This window comes from Muscardinus avellanarius (genome assembly GCF_963383645.1).
Source record: "Muscardinus avellanarius genome assembly, chromosome: 9".
NCBI lineage: Eukaryota > Metazoa > Chordata > Mammalia > Rodentia > Gliridae > Muscardinus > Muscardinus avellanarius.
Window position 1 is genome coordinate 28994241 of NC_137795.1, and position 18891 is coordinate 29013131.

Sequence of the window (18891 nt, forward strand, 5' to 3'; positions counted from 1 at the left end):
CATTTCTCCCATATCTTCTGTAAACATAGGTACTCTTTGATTTATAGATGAATACCTAGAAAACTTGTTCACTTACCTCTCCCTTCTCTACTTAACATGTGCTCACAAACTTTTTTTTAAATCAGTGACATCTTTAGTTTCTCTAAATATGTTATTTATCTTGCTAAACTTAGAGTAATCATCAGAAACTGATTTTATGAGCAGGATGTGTATGCCATCTTAATTGACAAAGTAATCATGAACACTTAAAGATATGACCTCTGAAGATTAGCTTCTTAAACAGGATAGAAAATAGATGTTAAGTAGAACTAAAATAGATGGTGATATCTCTTTCTTTTTCTTGAGCCCAGGGAATTGAAGGATTAGAGACTAAGCAATCTGTATTCTTAATTTAGCTGCGTCTCTCAGGTGTTAGTTGGCTAGAGAAGTTCTTTTTTTCTTCTATACATAATAAAGATTGAGGGCACACCCTGAGCCATTGTGAAAGAACGGTACAGATGGGAACGTGGTTGTAATCTTCTTAGACAGTCAGTAATACCTGGCACTTAATACTCTTATTTGGAAAACTAGTTAACTAGGCTTTGAGGAATGGAGGTATTATTAGCTCACTTCCCTAGTTCAGCCTTCTGGGCAATAGAAAAGGCCTCCTGGAAGTCTCCAACTTTTTATTTCTTTAAAGCAGGGCTTTTCAACTTTGGTCACATTGACATTTTGAGTTGGGCAATTCTTTGTTGGTGGTGCTATCCTGTACAATATAGGATTTTTTAGCAGCATCCCTTTATTTTACCTTTTAGATGCAGCTGTGCATATGTGTGCCCACACCTGCTCATGTGTGCCCACACCTGCTCATGCGTGCCCACGTGCGCATGCGCGCGCACACACACACACACCATTATGCCAAGCAGAAATGGCTCTAGATGTCACTAAATGGCCTCTGAAGAGGACAGTCACACCTAGTTGAAAACCACTAATCTTGCTAAGCTAACACTGGCTATCATGTTTGTGTATCACTAAAGAAATGAAACACATTGGTAGTTTGCTTTGAAATACTATAAAACATTTTCTGCCACCTTATTTTAATTGATATTGATTTCATCGCCACTTCTTTCTTTCTTTCTTTCTTTCTTTCTTTCTTTCTTTTTTCTTTTTTTTTTTTGTGGTACTGGGGATGGAATCCAGGGCCATCGTATCTCTGAGGTATACCCTCAGCCCTATTTTTGAGTCTTTTTTAATTTTTGAAACAGGGTCTCACTGAGTTGCGAAAGGCCTCACTAAGTAGCTGAGGCTGTCAGTGAACTGAGATCCTCCTGCCTCAGCCTCCCCACTTATTTCTAAAGCAGAAAAAATATAAAATATGTGTGAAAATGTTGGCCAAAGCTTGAAGTAATAAAAGTAGACTAGTCAGTAAGTTCTTTTCAATTCATGTAAACACGACTGAGCGCAGAATGTTTAATTATGGTCTTTTCCTCTGGCTTCTCCCTAAAAATTGCTAGGGCTTCCACTTACTTGATTTGTGACTCTCTAAATAATATACTTTAAAAAATGGATTCACATCTTTTTTGTTTCAAACAGTGGACCAGCATCTGTACTTTCAAGATACTTATGTTTTCTACCAGTTTTCATCGGATGAATGTAGCTACTTGTACTGTGAATTTGAAAGAGAAGAAGAATGGCAAAATGGCGTCAGACTTCTGCTGCAACTTGTGCCTCTCATTCCTGCCAGAACTGGCACCTGTGGACTGTAAGTAGATGCTAGCTTGTGCCACTGTTAGCTTATTCTTACTGAGAGCACAGGCACTGTGTCCAGGGACTACGCTTTGCTCTCAAGATCACTATCTTGCTTAGGAGGCAGTTATAGTATTTCCATTTTTCAGATTCAAGTTCAGAAAGGTAAAATAAATGGCTGAAAATTAAATCCAATCCCCAAATGACCAAGTTGGCATTCAGGTACCAGCCATGGTGCCTCAGCAGCTGCACCATGCTGCTCCCGATTTACCATTGCAATGTGAGTAGAGAATCTAAATTAGGAAGAAACACGGTTGGGCTTAAATGGGAACGAAATAATAACTCACATCTTATCCACTACGTCGTGACTTTGCTAAGAAGGAGCTCACCAGACATTTCTGAAAATAATCTTGAAGCAACATTTGGCAAATCAAAACATATGAATCATTATCATAGGAAGATATTGAATCACAGTGTGATTGAAATTAATTAGAATTAATTAGAAGAAGCTCAAGAACAGGACTTGAGTCATGGTATGGAGATTCTGACATGCCTTTGTTTACCCATGGGGACAGTGACAAGCTTATTTAAGAACTTACTTCAGTTACCAATTAAAATTGCAGTTGGTAACTTGTATACAGAGAGAGCATTTCAGTTTTCAGAATGCCCTTCCATATTGTTGACTCTTTCAGCTCTCTGACTTTGGCAGGGCAAGTGGAATTGTCCTCATTTCTTAGGGAAGAAAATAGATTCAGAGAGAAACATCGGTCTAACTATAACAAAGATCAGTTACTTTTATTAGTTAAGTAGCAATAGCTGAACAGTTAATACAGACTGCTTTGTGAAAAAGAAAAGTTTCAAATATTAATGAGACACTGTGGTAATATGAAGGCTGATTGTAGAGAACATATTTTAGGCCGGGTTTTTTTCATTGTTGTTGTTGTTGTTGCTTTGGGTATTGGGGATTGAACCAGGGGCGCTTTGCCTACCAATGAGACATCCCTGGCCTTTTTTATTTTTTATTTTGAGACAGGGTCTGGATAAAGGGCTGAGGCTGGCTTCAAATTCGTGATCCTCCTACCTCTACATCTCTGGCCCTGTATATTTTTTACTTTGAGACAGTGTCTAGATAAATTGCGGAGGCTGGCTTCAATTTCATGATCCTCCTGCCTCAGCCTCCCAAGTTTATTTTAGTAAACGCTAATGAGTTTCCTGAGCAGGAGCGGTGTGCTTTTTAAGTAGAGGTGGCCGTGGCTGGCTTTGGCTCTGAGGGACTGGCCTTCCCTAGTAGACCTTCTCTACCACTTTCCACTCTATGGACGAGCATACAGTCCATGGGTGTACCCAGGGAGTGTGGGTAGGAGGGCTGCAGCAACAACTCTGCAGATGTCACCTCCTCCTCCCCACCGCAGAGAGCCCAATGCCGGTGGCTAAAAGGACTTTGTATATAGAAACTTGAGCCTGCTGTAATTTCCAAAAATAAAAATACTTTTAAAATTTGAGTCCTAATACTAAAGAAGTTTGGGTACACTCCTTTGTCTCACTGACCATGATGGACAGAAATGTCAGGTTCTGGAATTGAAAATCCCCGGCTCACGTTATGCTTCTCAGCAAGTTTCTTTCTGTTGGAGTGGTCCTGTGTATTTGGAAGCGATTATTACTCTTACAGTGTCACCGTGGACATGTGGACCCATCTATCCCTTATTATAAGTATAAATATAAAAAGATAAAATTACTAAACTACCACAGTCTCTTCTGGGCATGGAGAATATCTCTTTTTGTTTTTATTTTTTTCCATACTAGAATTATAATCCAACTTCTATATACCTGTGGTAGAATGTGGTTAGCCAAATTTTGAAAAGCCAAGTCTTGGGTTTTCCAGACTTGAAACAAACTGTGTTAGAGAAAAGGTGCCCAGGGACACAGTCTTTGGCTTGCACGTCCAGCCTCCCCATGGCCCGTGCGCGTGCGTGTGCTCCGCCCTAGCTCTTACTATGGCCATCTTTGTGCTTTGGTCCCCAGCTCACACCATTGATCCCTCCTAATGGTGGGAATCATGCTTTTGCTTTCTCCTTGGCTTTGCTTTGCTTGTTAGTTAAATTCTACCCAACCCTCAAGGGGGAGCCCAAGTCCCACCTTGACCACAAAACTTCCATGATATATATCCCTATTCTGTGTTCATCTTACTTTTGGTAACTTACTGCTCTTGCTGTTTGTATTTTTTTTAAATATTTATTCATTTATTTATGTATTTTTATGGCACAGAATTGAATCCAGGGGCATTCTATTTCCAAGTACATCACCAGCCTTATTTTATTTTTATTTTGAAACAGGGTCTCCCTTGGTCGATGAAAGCCTCATTATTTGCTGAGGCCATCCTCGAACCCGCAGTCCTCCTCTCTCAGTCTCCCAAGATTACAAGCATGCACCACCATGCCGCTTCACTGTTTGTATTTTTTTTTTCTTTTCTTTTTCTTTTTTTTTTTTTGTGGTACTGGGGGTGGAACCCAGAGGCTTTCTACCTCTGGGCTATACTCCCAGACCCATTTTATATTTTATTTGGAAACAGGGTCTCACTTAAATTGCTGAGAGCCTCACTAAGTTGCTGAGAGCCTCACTAAGTAGCTGAGGCTGGCTTCGGACCTGCGTGATCCTCCTGTCTCAACCTCCCAAGCGCGAGGATTTCAAGTGTGCACCACCACGCCCGGCACTGTTTGTATTTTTTAAATCCATTCTTCTATGTCATTCTTAGCCATATGTTGTTTAACTTTTATTCATTCTAATGAAATGCCCCTCAATTTCTTTTGATTCTCATATAGTTCATTTTGTGAGCTGAAATCCCCATTGTGTGGTCTATCCTTTTAATAGCCCTTTTGATGTTTGAAAGCCCACTTACGTAAGTTTCCAAGTAGGTCCCTTTAATTTGCCATCATCTAAGTGTCTTTAAAATAATGCAAGACAGAAAAAAAGAAAAAGAGAAAAGAAAAAAGTAATGCAAGAAAATCACTTAATGTCGTTATAAAACACAATTCTTTTATGTAAAAACACATTTCTGAAAAGACAACAATAAAAGAGATTTTCTCACTTAAAAAATATTTAAGGCAGAAAGGGAAATAAAGTTATTACAAGTTTCCAGGCTAGTTTGAGGAAACAAAATCCCTATTCTATATTCGTTAACTTTTATACTCAAACTGAATAGATTTTAGAAAGGAGTGAATTGGTTGTCAAGGGCCCTATCTCAGGAAAAGAAGACAGTCCTGGTACCTCATTCAGACTGAAAGCCATGTCAGGTTACCTGGAGTGTCCTTTTCTTCTTACTCTTCCTCTGTGTTTTGGGGGGGAGGAATGGGAGAACTGATGAATAATCATGAAGCAACAACCTACAGAGTTGCCTGATCATTTCTTTGGAACTAGTAAGAGGTGTTTCCCAACACTACCTTGCTTGAAGATTTAGGCTGTGGGGAGGCATGACTTTCAATTCCATGATCATTACAGCAGTTCCCAGTTCACCAGTGCTGGGCGGTGTAGGTATCTGAATAGTCGGAGCCCACAAGCCTTGCATACAGAAAACTGTACCTTTCCGATCATAGACCAATTGGCATGTATATCATTATTTAAAGACTTGTAGAGGATTGCTAAAATTTATATCATTATTAAAAGAGTTAAAGAGGATTGCTAAAATTTAACATGTCATTATTAAAAGAGTTGGAGAGGATCGATAACATTTAACTAAAGGTGCACTCATATGTAAAGTGTTGTTTCTCTGTCTTTTGCTAAGGGACCTGGTGTTTGTTGTCTACATAAGCCTCCATCCTGTTGGTGGCCAGAGAAAAGGAAAACATATCCCCAATTTTAGCCAAGCCAGTAAAATGATCCTAATATAGTCATCTTAAAGCCCCTTCTAAACTGTTCAGTATGCTTTGGTAAAAGGCCTCAGTGTCTAGACACCTCTCCGCATCTCTCCCTGCTGCTGAGCAGGGCAGCTCCGGGTCCCTGGTGAGTGTGTGGGCCCTGGCCCTCAGCAGAGGGAGGGATGGGCCCTCACGTTGGCTCAAACACTGTCCCCACATGTCACCACGTTGCCAGCATAGTGGTTGATTTTCTCACCTCACCTGACACGTCTGTATCACCTGGTACAACCAACACCCCTTCTGGAAGCAGGCTCTCACTGACTCCTGGTATGGTGTCTCTTGCCTCTTGATCTCACTGGCTTCCTTATTTGGGGCTCCTTTGATTGTTCTTCCTATTCCTGACTGAATTAGCCATGTGCTTTGCCATCTTTCTAATCCCTCCAAGGATCAGTTAGTTCCCGGGGATAGTGAAGGACCGCCATGCTAGCAGACCTTTTATATGCAAGCTAACCTATCTTAGCCAATGTCTCTATTGGACATTACTCTCTGGTCTACTTTTCACCAGCCCTAATCACCCCAGGCCCAGGTACCAGACAACTAGGACGGCCCCTTGCCTCAGGGCCTGGCAAAACCATTCACAGTAGCCAGTCCTCAGCCTGTTTATCCTGCCCTACCTGATATTTCCCAAGGGAACCACAGAAAGAGGTTCTAGCCAAATTTCCTCTGCCTCCCCCTTGGGGCCCCTCTAGAGTGGCATGAACTGTAACAAACTATCTTATATTTTCTTTTTCTTCCCCCCCTTTTTTTTCTTTGTGGAACTGGGGGTGGAACCCAGTGGCGTTCTACATCTGACCTACATCCCCAGCTCTATTTCTTATTCTTTATTTTGAAACAGGGTCTCAACAAGCTGCAAAGGGCCTCACTAAGTATCTGAGGCTGGCTGCAAACCTGCAATCCTCCTGTCTCAGCCTCACAAGTATTGGGATTACAAGCATGCACTGCCATACTCAGCTTTTAATTTTTTTTAAAATAAAAGATGTGATAAAATCAGCTGTTCTTAGTCTTTGTTATTACTTACTACTCCCTCTCCCGAGGAAGCACTGAATCCTCCAAAGTTGCCCTTGTTTATAGACAAGGCTTATTGCACAGATGTGGACAGATTCCTTATATTTATAAGAGCACATCTAAGTTTAAGAGTAGTATAGAGCCAGGCATGGTGGCACACGCTTGTAATCCCCGCGCTTGGGAGGTGGAGACAGGAGGATCGCGCAGGTTAGAAGCCAGCAGCTGGCTTAAGAGACCCTGTTTCCAAATAAAAAGTATAAAATAGGTCATTGTAGCCCGGAGGTAGAGGGTTTTCAGGAACCCTAGTACCACCAAAAAAAAAAAAAAAAAAAAAAAGAAAGAAAAAAAAGAAAAAGTAGTATAGAAATGCTAGCATGTGTGAGACTCTTGGGTTCAACCCCCAGTTCTGAAATAAATAAATTAATTAGTTAATTTTATCTTTTAAACTTGAGTATATTAGCCTTTGAAACAGTTGTTTTGTTAAACATGAAGTATTTAGCTTCAAATTCTCAAAATATAAAAAGAGATACCAGTAGTAGTTGCTTTTATTCAGTTTTAGACTAGTGCACCATTGTGTGCCCTGGGCCCTTTGCGAACTTGTCACATTCACAATTTACTCCCATTTGGTAAATTTTCTTTATCAGTATAGCTAGCAGCCTGATGTGAAAAGAAAAATCACCTCCTTTCAAGAATGTGAAAATGTATTCATATTCATAACAGAATCCCAAGAAAAATCGAATTCTCATTCTTCTACCATCTCACTAAAAAAGAAATTTGCTTTGTTAAGCAAAACAGACCTTTCCAGAAGGCCAGTGTTGTGGGTGGGGAAATGGGAAGGGATCAAACCACCAGTCGCAGCTGAGCAAAGTCGGGGTTAATGTACAGCAGCAGTGGTGATGCTGAGCACTGCACAATGTATCCAGAAATGGGATTATCATGTAACCACCTTTAGTATAGAGAGACTTTATGTTCATTAAATATGTTTGAATGAAGGAGACTGGCTGTATCTGAGTGAGATAGGGAGTCTCTCCAGAGTTTGGGGCATAGCAGGGACATGCCGTAGCTTACACTTTGGCAAGACCTCCTGGGTCCAGGTGAGAGGAGTGACTGTGACCACAGCAGTAGTGAGGTAGGTGGTGAGATGTGCCTTGAAGCTCGAGTCAGTGGGATTTTAGGATAAATACAATATGGAGGACGAGAGGGTAGCCAAGGATGGCTTCCAACTGGATGGTGGCATTGGCATCCATTAAGGTGGGGAAGATTATAGAAAGGGTAGGCCTGATGCTACTTCTCTTTGGGTGAGGGATGGGTAGAATGAAGATTTGACAAGACTGATGCTTATAGGGCCAGGGGCAGAGGAGTAAGGCTTTTGCTGTGCCCACATCCATACATTGGCACCCTTGAATTAGCCCACACAAACTTATGAAGACATCTGCCTCCAGCACTGCCCCCTGGAGAATTACTAGACCTGGTTTGGACTCCTGGTAAGCACCGTCCTTGAGACATAATCCTGAGGGGGCCACACGTGGCCCAGAGCTGCCTTCTGGCACAGCCCGTCCGGGTCCTTCTTGGGTCCCTCTCCTCCTTTGTGTCACTTTTCATTGGTCTTCCCTGCTGACTCCAGTCAGGTTTCCCAGTTTCATCTCTAACCACGGGCAGACGAAACCCACAGCTTTTCTCTCTGCTCCCCTCTTGCTCACCACGCAGCGCGGCTTCCTTGGGGAGTAACGGGGAAGGCGCAAATGTTACCCTTGACTTTTTCCCTGCCCCATCTGTTCATTACATACTTGATCTGGTAAGTGAGAACTTGGTTTTCCTTAGTTGTACTGCAGTATATTTGCATATATAAGAATTTATATTTTCTAAAAATACATTTGTTGGAGAAGTAAATCCTGATATTTCTGGGCATTTTGACGTAGAACCGGGAAAGAGGATTAAGTTACAAAGTGGTCACGGTGGTAAGAGCAGGAGAGTCGCCAGGTATTGGCCTTCTCCTTCCAATTCCCTTCTTCTCCCTCCCTTCTCCTTTCCTCTCCCTCCCTTCTCCCCTGTCCCTTCTGAAGTGCTTCCTCTGTGTGCTGGGCTGGTCAGCGCTGCTCCCCCAGCCTCCTGTACCCCAGGTGAGGTGCAGGTGGAGGGAGGGAGCACAGGTCTGTTGGCAGGGACGGAAGAGTGTTTCTGAACTTTAGATCTCTCTAGGCAGTGAGAATAATTGAAGGCCCAGAGGTGTAGCAACACCAAGTCTAGGTTTAGAAAGGTAATCTGGGGTCTGTAGGAGATTGGGTGGAGACCAGAGCCAAACATGTGGGTTAAAACCATGAGTTGGAGAAAGGCTGAGGGCGTGGAGGGGAGAGAGACTTGGCAGGGAGGAGCAAAGGCTGGTAGCGCTGGGAGGGAGGGCATGGATCTGGTGTTGACCGAGGGCAGGAGGTAAGAGGAACCATTGTGAGTTAGGTGCCACCCAGGAGCCTATCAGATCCTCACAGCAGTGAAAATAAAGTTCCTGGAGTTGCCACCTAGAGCCACTTTGAAGACAGATGGAGGAACAGCAAGCTCAGGGGATTCAGAAACGAGAGGAAGACTTGGGAGTTCTGGGCATGAAGCTAAATCGTGGTGATGGAGGTGGTAAAAGTGGGATTTGAGTCGCGAGATAGCTCCCGGGAGAGCATCTCCTTCCTACACACACATATTGCCTTTAGAAACGTTTTTGCCAAGATGCATTTTGTGCTGGAAGAATTATGAAAGTTAGTTTTGCTTCCGACCAGGGACTGAATTATTTGTCACTAAAGCAGCCACAGCTCAGCTGTGGCTCATGAAATAACCATTACCAGTCATGTAAACATGAGCAGCCCTTGGAATCTTGAGTTCCTTTTGGCAGCTTATTGAAAATGGATTCATGACAGAATTGGCGCGAGTGTGAAATACCTCGTGGCCAGGAACTAATCCTCCAGGTATCTGTTGGGGTCTGAGGACCACGAAACGGCAGCCACAGCCCACACTTGCTGCAGAGACAGACACAGCAGCCGAAGCTCCTGCTTGGTGCTCTGACTCTAGTGCACTGGGCTCTTAATGTCCTGTCGGATGTGTTCAGTCACCTCAGCTTAATCATATGCGCCTGGGTTGAAGGCTTAGGTTATAAAGGGTTCAGATCTTTTCTCAGTGTAATTTCATTTATAAGGAAACTGGGTGAATAGAGAATTTTGATAAATTCTAGTTGTTTGAAATACTCATTATCTATGAAGCTTTCTTTAATATGCTAAGTTATAATGTGCAGTCCCCACTGTTTTTATTGAGTGAATCGTTAGGCAAGGGTTTCCAACTCTTTGCTGCAGTGTGAGTAATTAAGGTATCTGACATTCAGAGCTACCTACCTGCATCTTACAATTCTTGTAAAGGCTTATGGCTTGTATTTCACTGCTCTGATCTAAAGGGTGTGACTTTTTTTTTCCGGAAAAAGGGTTTAATTACTATTTACAGAAGCAAGAAGCCAATGCCAAAATTGATCTGGCCAGCTTTTCCCTTCTTAAGGAATCACTGCTCAGCTCTCCTTCAAGCTGGGAGAAGCCCTCCTGCCCCACAGGCTGGCGCTGCAGCTGGCCCACCGCAGTTACCCAGGTGGAAATCAATCACCGGACTGCAATTCTGATAACGTGGCTCTACAGGGCAATTACCTCAAATCCCTCTACATGCACAGAATGTGTTGAAAGGGATTGCTTGTGGAAATGGATCTGGGAAACAATTTTATATATTCAATTGGCATTAGCAGATTTTTTTTTTTTACCAAACCAGGAAAAAATATTATTGTAAAATTTTTCTTAAGTAGAAAATTTTATGTTAGTATATACATTCTACGGTGAACATGTTTTTTTATGAATTAAGTTTAAAAATGTGAGTTTTACTAAAGAAACTGATTTTATCCTGTTATGGCTCATTGGTTCTTTGCTGTGTGCATATTTTATTTATTTATTTTTGGCTTCTTAACTGGGCTGTGATCTCCTGTTAAACCAAAAGTTCTTCTGCCTTGTGTATTTCTCATAATTTCCATCATGATCTTAGTCCTAAAATATACCATTTCACAGCAAAATTGTTTGCTAAAACTCAAGTGTGAAAAACAACATCCTTGCTGGGCTTGGTGGAATCACATTCTATACTTAATATAAAATTATTATTTTATATTTTACATTTAAAAATTGGATTTAATTTAGGTTTAGAGGAAATTTCAGCACTTAGCCAACTTATATTCTCATCTACTTTTGTACGTGCCCCTATATATGGATTGAATGTATTCAGATTATTCTGTTTTTTTATTTGGAAAAAAGCATTGGATCCTAAGACTTCAGTTGATGCATCGTAAAGAGGTCCTTGCTAATTAATTTTGAAGGAACAATTGTCTTGCCAAAGAATTGGGTTTCTGTGGCTTAACTGACACATTATTTGCATACTTTCACTTATGTCATAATGATGGTGTCATTTTCTGCCCTTTATTCCCCATAGCTTGATAGACAAATTTGAGTGACCAAAGCTGGAGTGACTTGTTCTTTGTTTTTCAAAGGTCTCATCAGAAAATTGAAGACTCGGAAGAAAGCAGTGATGAAATCCTTGCTCGTCTAACCTCTGCGGTAAGACCAGGCGATTTCTCTGCCTAGGGGTGCAAACATAATGAGGTCAGGTCTTCCACGGGAGGCACTTCAGATGGATCTCAGTGCAGAGATTCTCCCTGAGACCTCCCAACACTGTGGGAGGCACGGCAAGGGAGAGACAATGGCTTCTCCTGCTGCGCCCTGATGCAGCCTCCCCTTTGAGATCATAAACGTTCCCTGTGGAAAGTTCCAGTAGCCTTTCCTGGAGGCGTAGTATCTGATCGTTTAAATCCAGTATGATTTAACCTAGGAAAAATGGTGACCTGCCTACACAAAGGAGAAGAGACTCTCTGTTTCATTAGGAAAAAAGAAACCATCCAGGCAGCAAAAGACCAGGATGTTGTTTTTTAATGTACTGGATTGCAACATTTTCATTGTGTTTTTTAAAGCCACTGATCAGATTTGGTCATAGCCTTGTTGGTTGAAGGAAAGTTCATGCCTGCCTTTCTTCATAGCAAAAGCTGGCTGTAGTTGCTAATCATGAAACTTTTATTTTTTTGAGGAGTTGAGGATGGAACCCAAGAGTATTCTACCTCCGAGCTATAATCCCAGCCCTGATTTTTATTCTTTACTTTGAAACAGGGTCTCACTAAGTTGAAAAGGGCCTCACTAAATAGCTAAGGATGGCTATGAACCTGTGATCTTCCTGTCTCTGCCTCTCAAGTACTGGGATTACAAGTGTGCACCACCACGCCTGGCTTATGGAGCTCATTTTTGATAGGCTCTAATAATTCTGTGTCACAAAATTTTACCAGCTTGACTATTTGGAAGCTTTACTAGACTTTGCAAATATTCTTTAGTTGTGCTTTGACTTCACTAGTAAGCAATACTTCCTGAGAATTGTGTTCATTTGTGTTTTGTGTGTAGCTGAAACTGTCTGCACTGGGTGTTATACACCAGATCTTGTCACCTGGGTGTAGTTTGAAGGATGAAAGTTGTCTTTTCTACTCCTCATGAATGCGGCTTACAAGAGTAATTTTTTTTTATTAAATATGGTAATCGGTGGTATAAAACTTAATGGGAAACCAAATCTTGACAGCGTGTTATGGAAAAATATTTAGCACAACTTTGGTTGTTTTAAATCTTGACTAAAGAGGATTATCTATGGTATATAAAATCACAGTTGTCATCATAAAAATTACTCACTTTGGGCTAGAAGCCATGTTAAATAGTGTGTGTTTGTGTATCTGTGTACATCCTACTAAACTGCACAGTAGTACTATGAAGTAGGTGTTGTTATCTCTGTTGTACAGAAATGAAAGCTTGAGGAGTTGAAGTAACGTCACCCAGCTGGAAAGGGGAAGTGATTTCTAGCAGTCTAGTTAACTGCACTCTCTTGTATATTCACCTTTTTAATTTTTAATTCAAATTTGGGAGCTTCATGTATGGCTGTTTAAGGGAAAAAAAAAACTCATTTCTTTAATCCCAGTAGTTTATTTCCTATTTCTTCCTCTTTTTATTTATTTTTTATTTTTTTGTGTGTGTGTGGTACAGGAGATTGAATCCAGGGATGATCTACCTTTGAGCTATGTTCCCAGGCCTATTTTATTTTTTATTTTGAAACAGGGTCTTGCTATGTGCTGGCCTTGAACCTGTGATCCTCCTGCCTCTCTCCTCAAAGTACTGAGATTACAGGCACATGCACTGTGCCCGGTCCGTTCCCTCCTCTCTTAGGACTGTCAGCAGGAAAGGTCCTTCGTCTAAAAAATAATACCTGAAGTTCTACTCTGAAAAAAAATTCTAGTGAGTTTTTGTAAAAAAGGAATATGAAAAACAGGGCATAGGTAGAAATAAAAGTGTCTTTATAAATTAGTCTAATTTAGAATTGTTAATTTATACAAACAAGACAATTAAAATGCTCCAGTCACCCAGTCACATTTTGAGTGATTTTCATGAAAGATGATCCTCTCAAGGGCCTGGCATACAAAAACTTAATAGACTGAAACTCCAAGAAGTTTTTTTCCTTGACTTTTTTTTTTTAATTTATATGTGGAACATATTGAAAATGGTATACATTTAGACTGTGCTTGGTGCCCTCTCCCCCCGGTTCCCCTCCCCCTTCTCCCAACAATGAGTGGCCAGGTTGACTAATACTATATTCATACTTTTACACATATTTGGATGTAGCTTCTGGTATCCCTAATACTCCCTAGTTTGGGCATATTAGAGAAAACATATGTCCCTTCTCTTTCTGTGCTTGGCTGATCTCACTTAACATAATGTTCTCCAGATCTTTCCATCTTCTTGCAAATGTCATGCTTTTGTTCTTCTTTATAGCTGAATAGAATTCCATTGTGTGTATTGCCCATAATTTTGCAATCTATTCATCTGTTGATGGAGACCTGTTTTGAGCTATAGGAAGTAGGACATGGCTGCAATTGGCTCTTTTCTTTACATAAAATCTTCACAAGTTCTCTGGGGATAATTATCTGAAAATTTGACTTTCTCTGTTGTACACATGACTTCTATCTTCACACCTTATCCTCCCCTCCTTTCTCATATTTCCTGGCCTTTTTTGTTAACCTGAAGGCCTCTTTTACCTTCACTCTGACTTTCTGGGAGCCCAATAAGGCTGATGAACTAAGAAAGTCATTGACTCTCCCAGCCTGAGTTTCCATTCTTGAAATTTTGAATGTTTTCTTCTTCTCCTCCACCTCCCTTTCCTCCTCCTCCTCCACATTATTTTGATACTTGGAGGTTGAAGCATTTTATCTCTAAGCTACATCTCCAACCTTATTTATTTATTTATTTATTTATTTATTTATTTATTTATTTATTTACTTATTTATTTATGGTACTGGGGTTCCTGGAAATCCTTCTACCTCCCAGACCTGTTTTATACTTTTTTATTTGGAAACAGGGTCTCTTAAGCCAGCGCGGCTGGCTTCGAATCTGCGCGATCCTCCCAAGCACGGGGATTACAAGCGTGCAACACCATGCCTGGATTTATTTTTTATTATTTTGGAAACTGTCTCAATAAGTTGCTGAGGCAGCCTCAAACTTGTAAACCTCTTTTCTCAGTCTCCCAAGTACTAGAAATTAGAGGCATGCACCCCCAAATCATAGTTCTTAAAGCCAAAATCATAGTTCTTAAGATGAAATTTAGGAAGTAAGTCAAATTTTGAGTCATTGAAAAGAATTGAGAAGTATTTGGGAAGTATCCTAAAATAGGAAATGAAAACATGGGCACCCTAAAATAGGAGTAAAAAATGATTCTGGCTTCCATCTCATGTATACTTCTAATCAATACCCCAAGCAAAACCTATTATGGCCGGGCGTGGTGGCGCACGCTTGTAATCCCCGCGCTTAGGAGGCTGAGACAGGAGGATCGCACAAGTTCGAAGCCAGCCTCAGCTACTTAGTGAGGCTCTCAGCAACTTAGTGAGACCCTGTTTCCAAATAAAATATAAAATAGGTCTGGGAGTATAGCCCGGAGGTAGAAAAGCCCCTGGGTTCCACCCCCAGTACCACAAAAAAATAAAACAAACAAAAAAAAAAAAACCACTTCTCATTGTTCCTCTCTTGTTAGGCCCACAATGCATGTTTTCAGAAAGAGCTCTCTTCCCAATTTCTTGAGATTTATTTTAAGAGTCTAGCTGGTCTTGGTGGCACATGAAGACTCTCAGCTACTTAGTGAGACCCTGTTTCCAGATAAAATATAAAATGGGTCTGGGAGTATAGCCTGGAAGTAGAAAGCCGCTGGGTTCCACCCCCAGTACCACCAAAAAATAAAATAAAAAAAATAAAACCTATTATGTTATTTCTGTTCATGAAGGCTTAGTTTTCACGATGGAAATTATGGCAATAAAAATGCACAAAACTGGGGCTTGAGCAAAATTTATAATTTTTGTTCATGGGTTTATGTGTCAAACTCCTAAGGTGATGTGTGTTAGGCTAAGTTGTGAATTGTGATTGGATGACTTCATGCAGGGACTTTAAAGGAACAGGGTGGGTGTCCTCTGTTCTGTTTAGTCCAGTGTAGACAGTTGTCCCCTGGCTGGTGAAAGAAAAGATGTTTTGTGTGTCTAGATTAAAACCTTAACCTGGTGCTGTGGGGAGCGCATGACCATACCTTGAGACAGGAATTAAAATGACAAAAGAGGCTTTTCAGAATCTAAGAAGAGAGATGAACAGGGATGTAAACGACATCTAATAGTTTTTGGACCATGTAATTTTTGGGCCATGTAACCTGGTGTTCTCTGCTCCTTGTCAGAGCTGACTCAGTCTATCATTTTCATCCATTTAGACTTCTCTGCTGGTGTGTTTCTGCTTTGTCCCCATGTTTATTTTTCTCAGGACATCTGACTTACATGTAGAACTGCTGCTGTTGATGTTTGTATTGGTATCTTATAAATTTCTTTTCATTGGGTCTTAGGTACAAGTCATCACTCTTCTGAAAAATACTAAAAATAGCTAAAATGCTAAAAATAGCTAAAAAATCTCACTGGCCAGGCAAACTCAAATTATATAAGAAGACAACTGCTATAAGTCTGTGAAAATCTGGAAGGAGCTAAAGCTCCAAGAAGCACAGAGCTATGCTAAGATGTCTAACTTTTGTTTAACCTGTTAGAGAATAAGAAATATGCTATAGATTTTTTTTTGGCATCTCTAGGATAAAGGAGGTAGCTGTAACTGCTATACAATGTCACCAAAATATTTTTTCACTGCTCGGTATATAGAGATTGTGACACAGTTCCTTCTGTTTCACATCAACTGCGAACTTGTTCTCTCAGATTTTCTAGCATTCTTTCTTACCAACGTCTACGTCTTACTTTCCCTCCCCATAGAACTCTATTTTATAGATGAACTGGTCTGATTGTACTCTCTTTAATGAAGGCCTGCATTTAAGCTGGGGCTTGGTCTGATTCTCCTCCCATGCCTTCTTTTCTTTAGAGTCCTCTTGGGCAATACTTGTCCGAAGCCATCACAGCCAGGTCTTAATGAGAACCAATTGTCCGTCAACCAAAGCAGACCCAACGGAACTGAGAGACCAAGCTATTCCAAGACCGTCTCTCGGCTCCCTCATCCCTCCATTGGTGCTTGATGGCTTATTTTCCTATCCCTCATTTAAAGTCCCTCTCCCTTTTGCCATGTCCCATCTTTCATCTGAAACTTGAATCATTTTCTTCGAGGTGTATCTTTTCCAAGACTCAGTTTCTACCCTCTCTTGATGCAGAGCATCTGGGATTCCTTCCATGGGTCCTTTTGATGACTAAACAGTTTGGAGTTGGAGGATTGGAGATATTCCTCTGTGAGCAATAGGATCTGAAGATAGCAGTGACGGCTTCTTTTTTAGTTGGAAACTTTCAAATTGGTATTCATTCAAGAAGCAGAAATAGCATGGGCTTTGGATTTCAATGGGCCTTTAAAAAGATAGACTATTAGAGATCTATTTAAGGGACCGTATGCCAAGTTAGCAAGATCTAGGAGTATCCTCAGGAGACAGTCTGTCACATTGAGTAGGTGATGAGCACAATTAAGTGATAATTTTTTAAAACAACTTAGAAATGGTTTTAGAAACTCAAACACATAGTTTCCACTCCGTTTACAGGCTATCCGCCTCTTCCTTTCTGGGGAATGGGGAAATAGAGCAGAGTGCATCTCCTTCCCTCAGTCTCTCACAAACTTGAGTGAGCTCGTCTGTTCAGAGAAGACAAATAAGTGACTCCCCAGGGAATGAGGAGCCTTGTGTCTGGCTAACTCAGGAGCATGGAAATCTTGTCCCCTCTAAGACTGGAAATATTAATTAAAAGTTGAATTAAGAGTCCATATGAGTCGGGCGTGGTGGCGCACGCTTGTAATCCCTGTGCTTGGGAGGAGGAGACAGGAGGATCGCGCAGGTTCGAAGCCAGCCGCGCTGGCTTAAGAGACCCTGTTTCCAAATAAAAAGTATAAAATAGGTCTGGGAGTGTAGCCTGGAGGTAGAAGGGCTTCCTGAACCCCAGTACCACACACACACACACACACACACACACACACACACACACACGCGCGCGCGCGCACACACAAAGAGACCATATGAATTTAAAATCAAGGTTGAGAAAATAGTTTTAGAACACTTAGAATTTACTAAATGGCTTTCAGTAGGTTGGGTTCAAAGTTTTATTATGGAATTCCTTGCTTATTTGAGGGCATTCATGAAGTTAAGCCTATAGAGATATATTAAATAGCATTATAAAGCTGGAAATGGTGGCACACACTTGTAATTCCAGTACCTGGAAAGCTGAAATTAGAGGATTACAGGTTTGAGGCCAGCCTCAGCAAGTTAGCAAGACCCTGTTTCAAAGTAAATAATAATTTTAAAAAAAGGCTAAGAACGTAGCTCAGAGGTAGAATGCCCCTGGTTTAAATCCTCAGTAACATACACACACACACACACACACAATAACAACAACAATAATAATATTTTAATTTTTAACCTACTAGGAATCCATAAATACTGGTACAAATGGTTTGGAAGTTTAGAAGTTAATTAAGACCAGTTATTAGGAATTTTGGGTCCATTGTGTGAACTCAGAGGAAAAAATAGCAAATAAAAAAATTTTTTGTTGTTGGATCCATGTCTTTAAGGAGCTTACCACCTACCAGTAAATAGCTATAATAAAAGGTAGCATAGGATCTGTCCTCTGTAATGAGTACAGCATGCTATGAAAGTCAGGAAAAAGTCATGTTGATCAGGTAGGAATCTAAAATAGGTTCTGTGGGGGAAGGGCCTTGAATGTATATTGGTGGTAAGGGAGAGTTAAGAGTGAAGAGGAAACAGCATTCTAATTAGAATGAACAGTGTGAGCAAAAAAGCTGACATGGTTTGTATAAGGAATGGATATCATTTTTCTTTGTCTGGAGCATGCAACACAAATGGAAGTAATACTGAATCTTGCAAAGCTGGGTGCAGTGTCGCACGCTTGTAATCATAGCATTCAGGAGGCTGAGACAGAAGGATCGCGGTTTGTGGACAGCCTCAGCTACTTAGTGAGGCCCTTCGCAACTCAGTGAAACCCTGTTTCAAAATTAAAAGACTAAAAAATAGGTTTGGGAGTGTAGCTCGGAAGTACAATACCCTTGGGTTCCATCCTTAGTACTGAAAAAAAAAAAAAAAGATCTTGCAAATTGCATATGGTGTTGTACACATGTAATCTCACTACTTGGTAGGCTGAGACAGAAGGAGCGCTGGTTCAAGGAGATCTTCAGCAATTTTGCAAGACCCCGTTTCAAAATAAAAAGGGGTAGGGGTAGCGGTAGCTCAGAGGTAGAATGCTCCTGGATTCAATCCCCAGTACAACAACAACAAAGATTCTTGTGGCTGGATGCAGTGATGCCTAAAATTGCAGAGGGAGGGGTTGATTTGGAAGACAGAAATAGACCGAAGCTCCAGAGAGAATTAGAATGTGCTGTAAGAAGCTTCATCAAGCGGCATCTTTGTTGGATTGACTGGAACAGGGAGGGAGAATTATGCTCTTAGTTAACCCAGGAGACCCTCATTAGCTATCTTGGTGGTATTAAACTCAACTAGACTTAACTGAACAGATACCTGTGTTGCATCTCCACACTGCAACTACTGCACTATACCTCAGTAATTAGAATAAGGCAGTGCTGTAGGTTAGTGGAAT

The 18891-nt window shown here is 41.0% G+C and overlaps 1 protein-coding gene across 2 annotated transcripts in view; it reads left to right on the top strand.

The window, feature by feature from the left end:
• The window catches only part of RAPGEF5 (Rap guanine nucleotide exchange factor 5), a gene marked incomplete at both ends in the record, with an annotated part of 259218 nt that overhangs the window by 48059 nt on the left and 192268 nt on the right, over positions 1 to 18891 (top strand). For both annotated transcript variants that reach the window (XM_080701542.1, XM_080701543.1), the window contains 2 exons: positions 1573 to 1741; positions 11194 to 11260. In XM_080701542.1, the coding sequence (XP_080557668.1) occupies positions 1573 to 1741; positions 11194 to 11260 (236 nt within the window). The remainder of the gene's footprint in view (positions 1 to 1572; positions 1742 to 11193; positions 11261 to 18891) is intronic.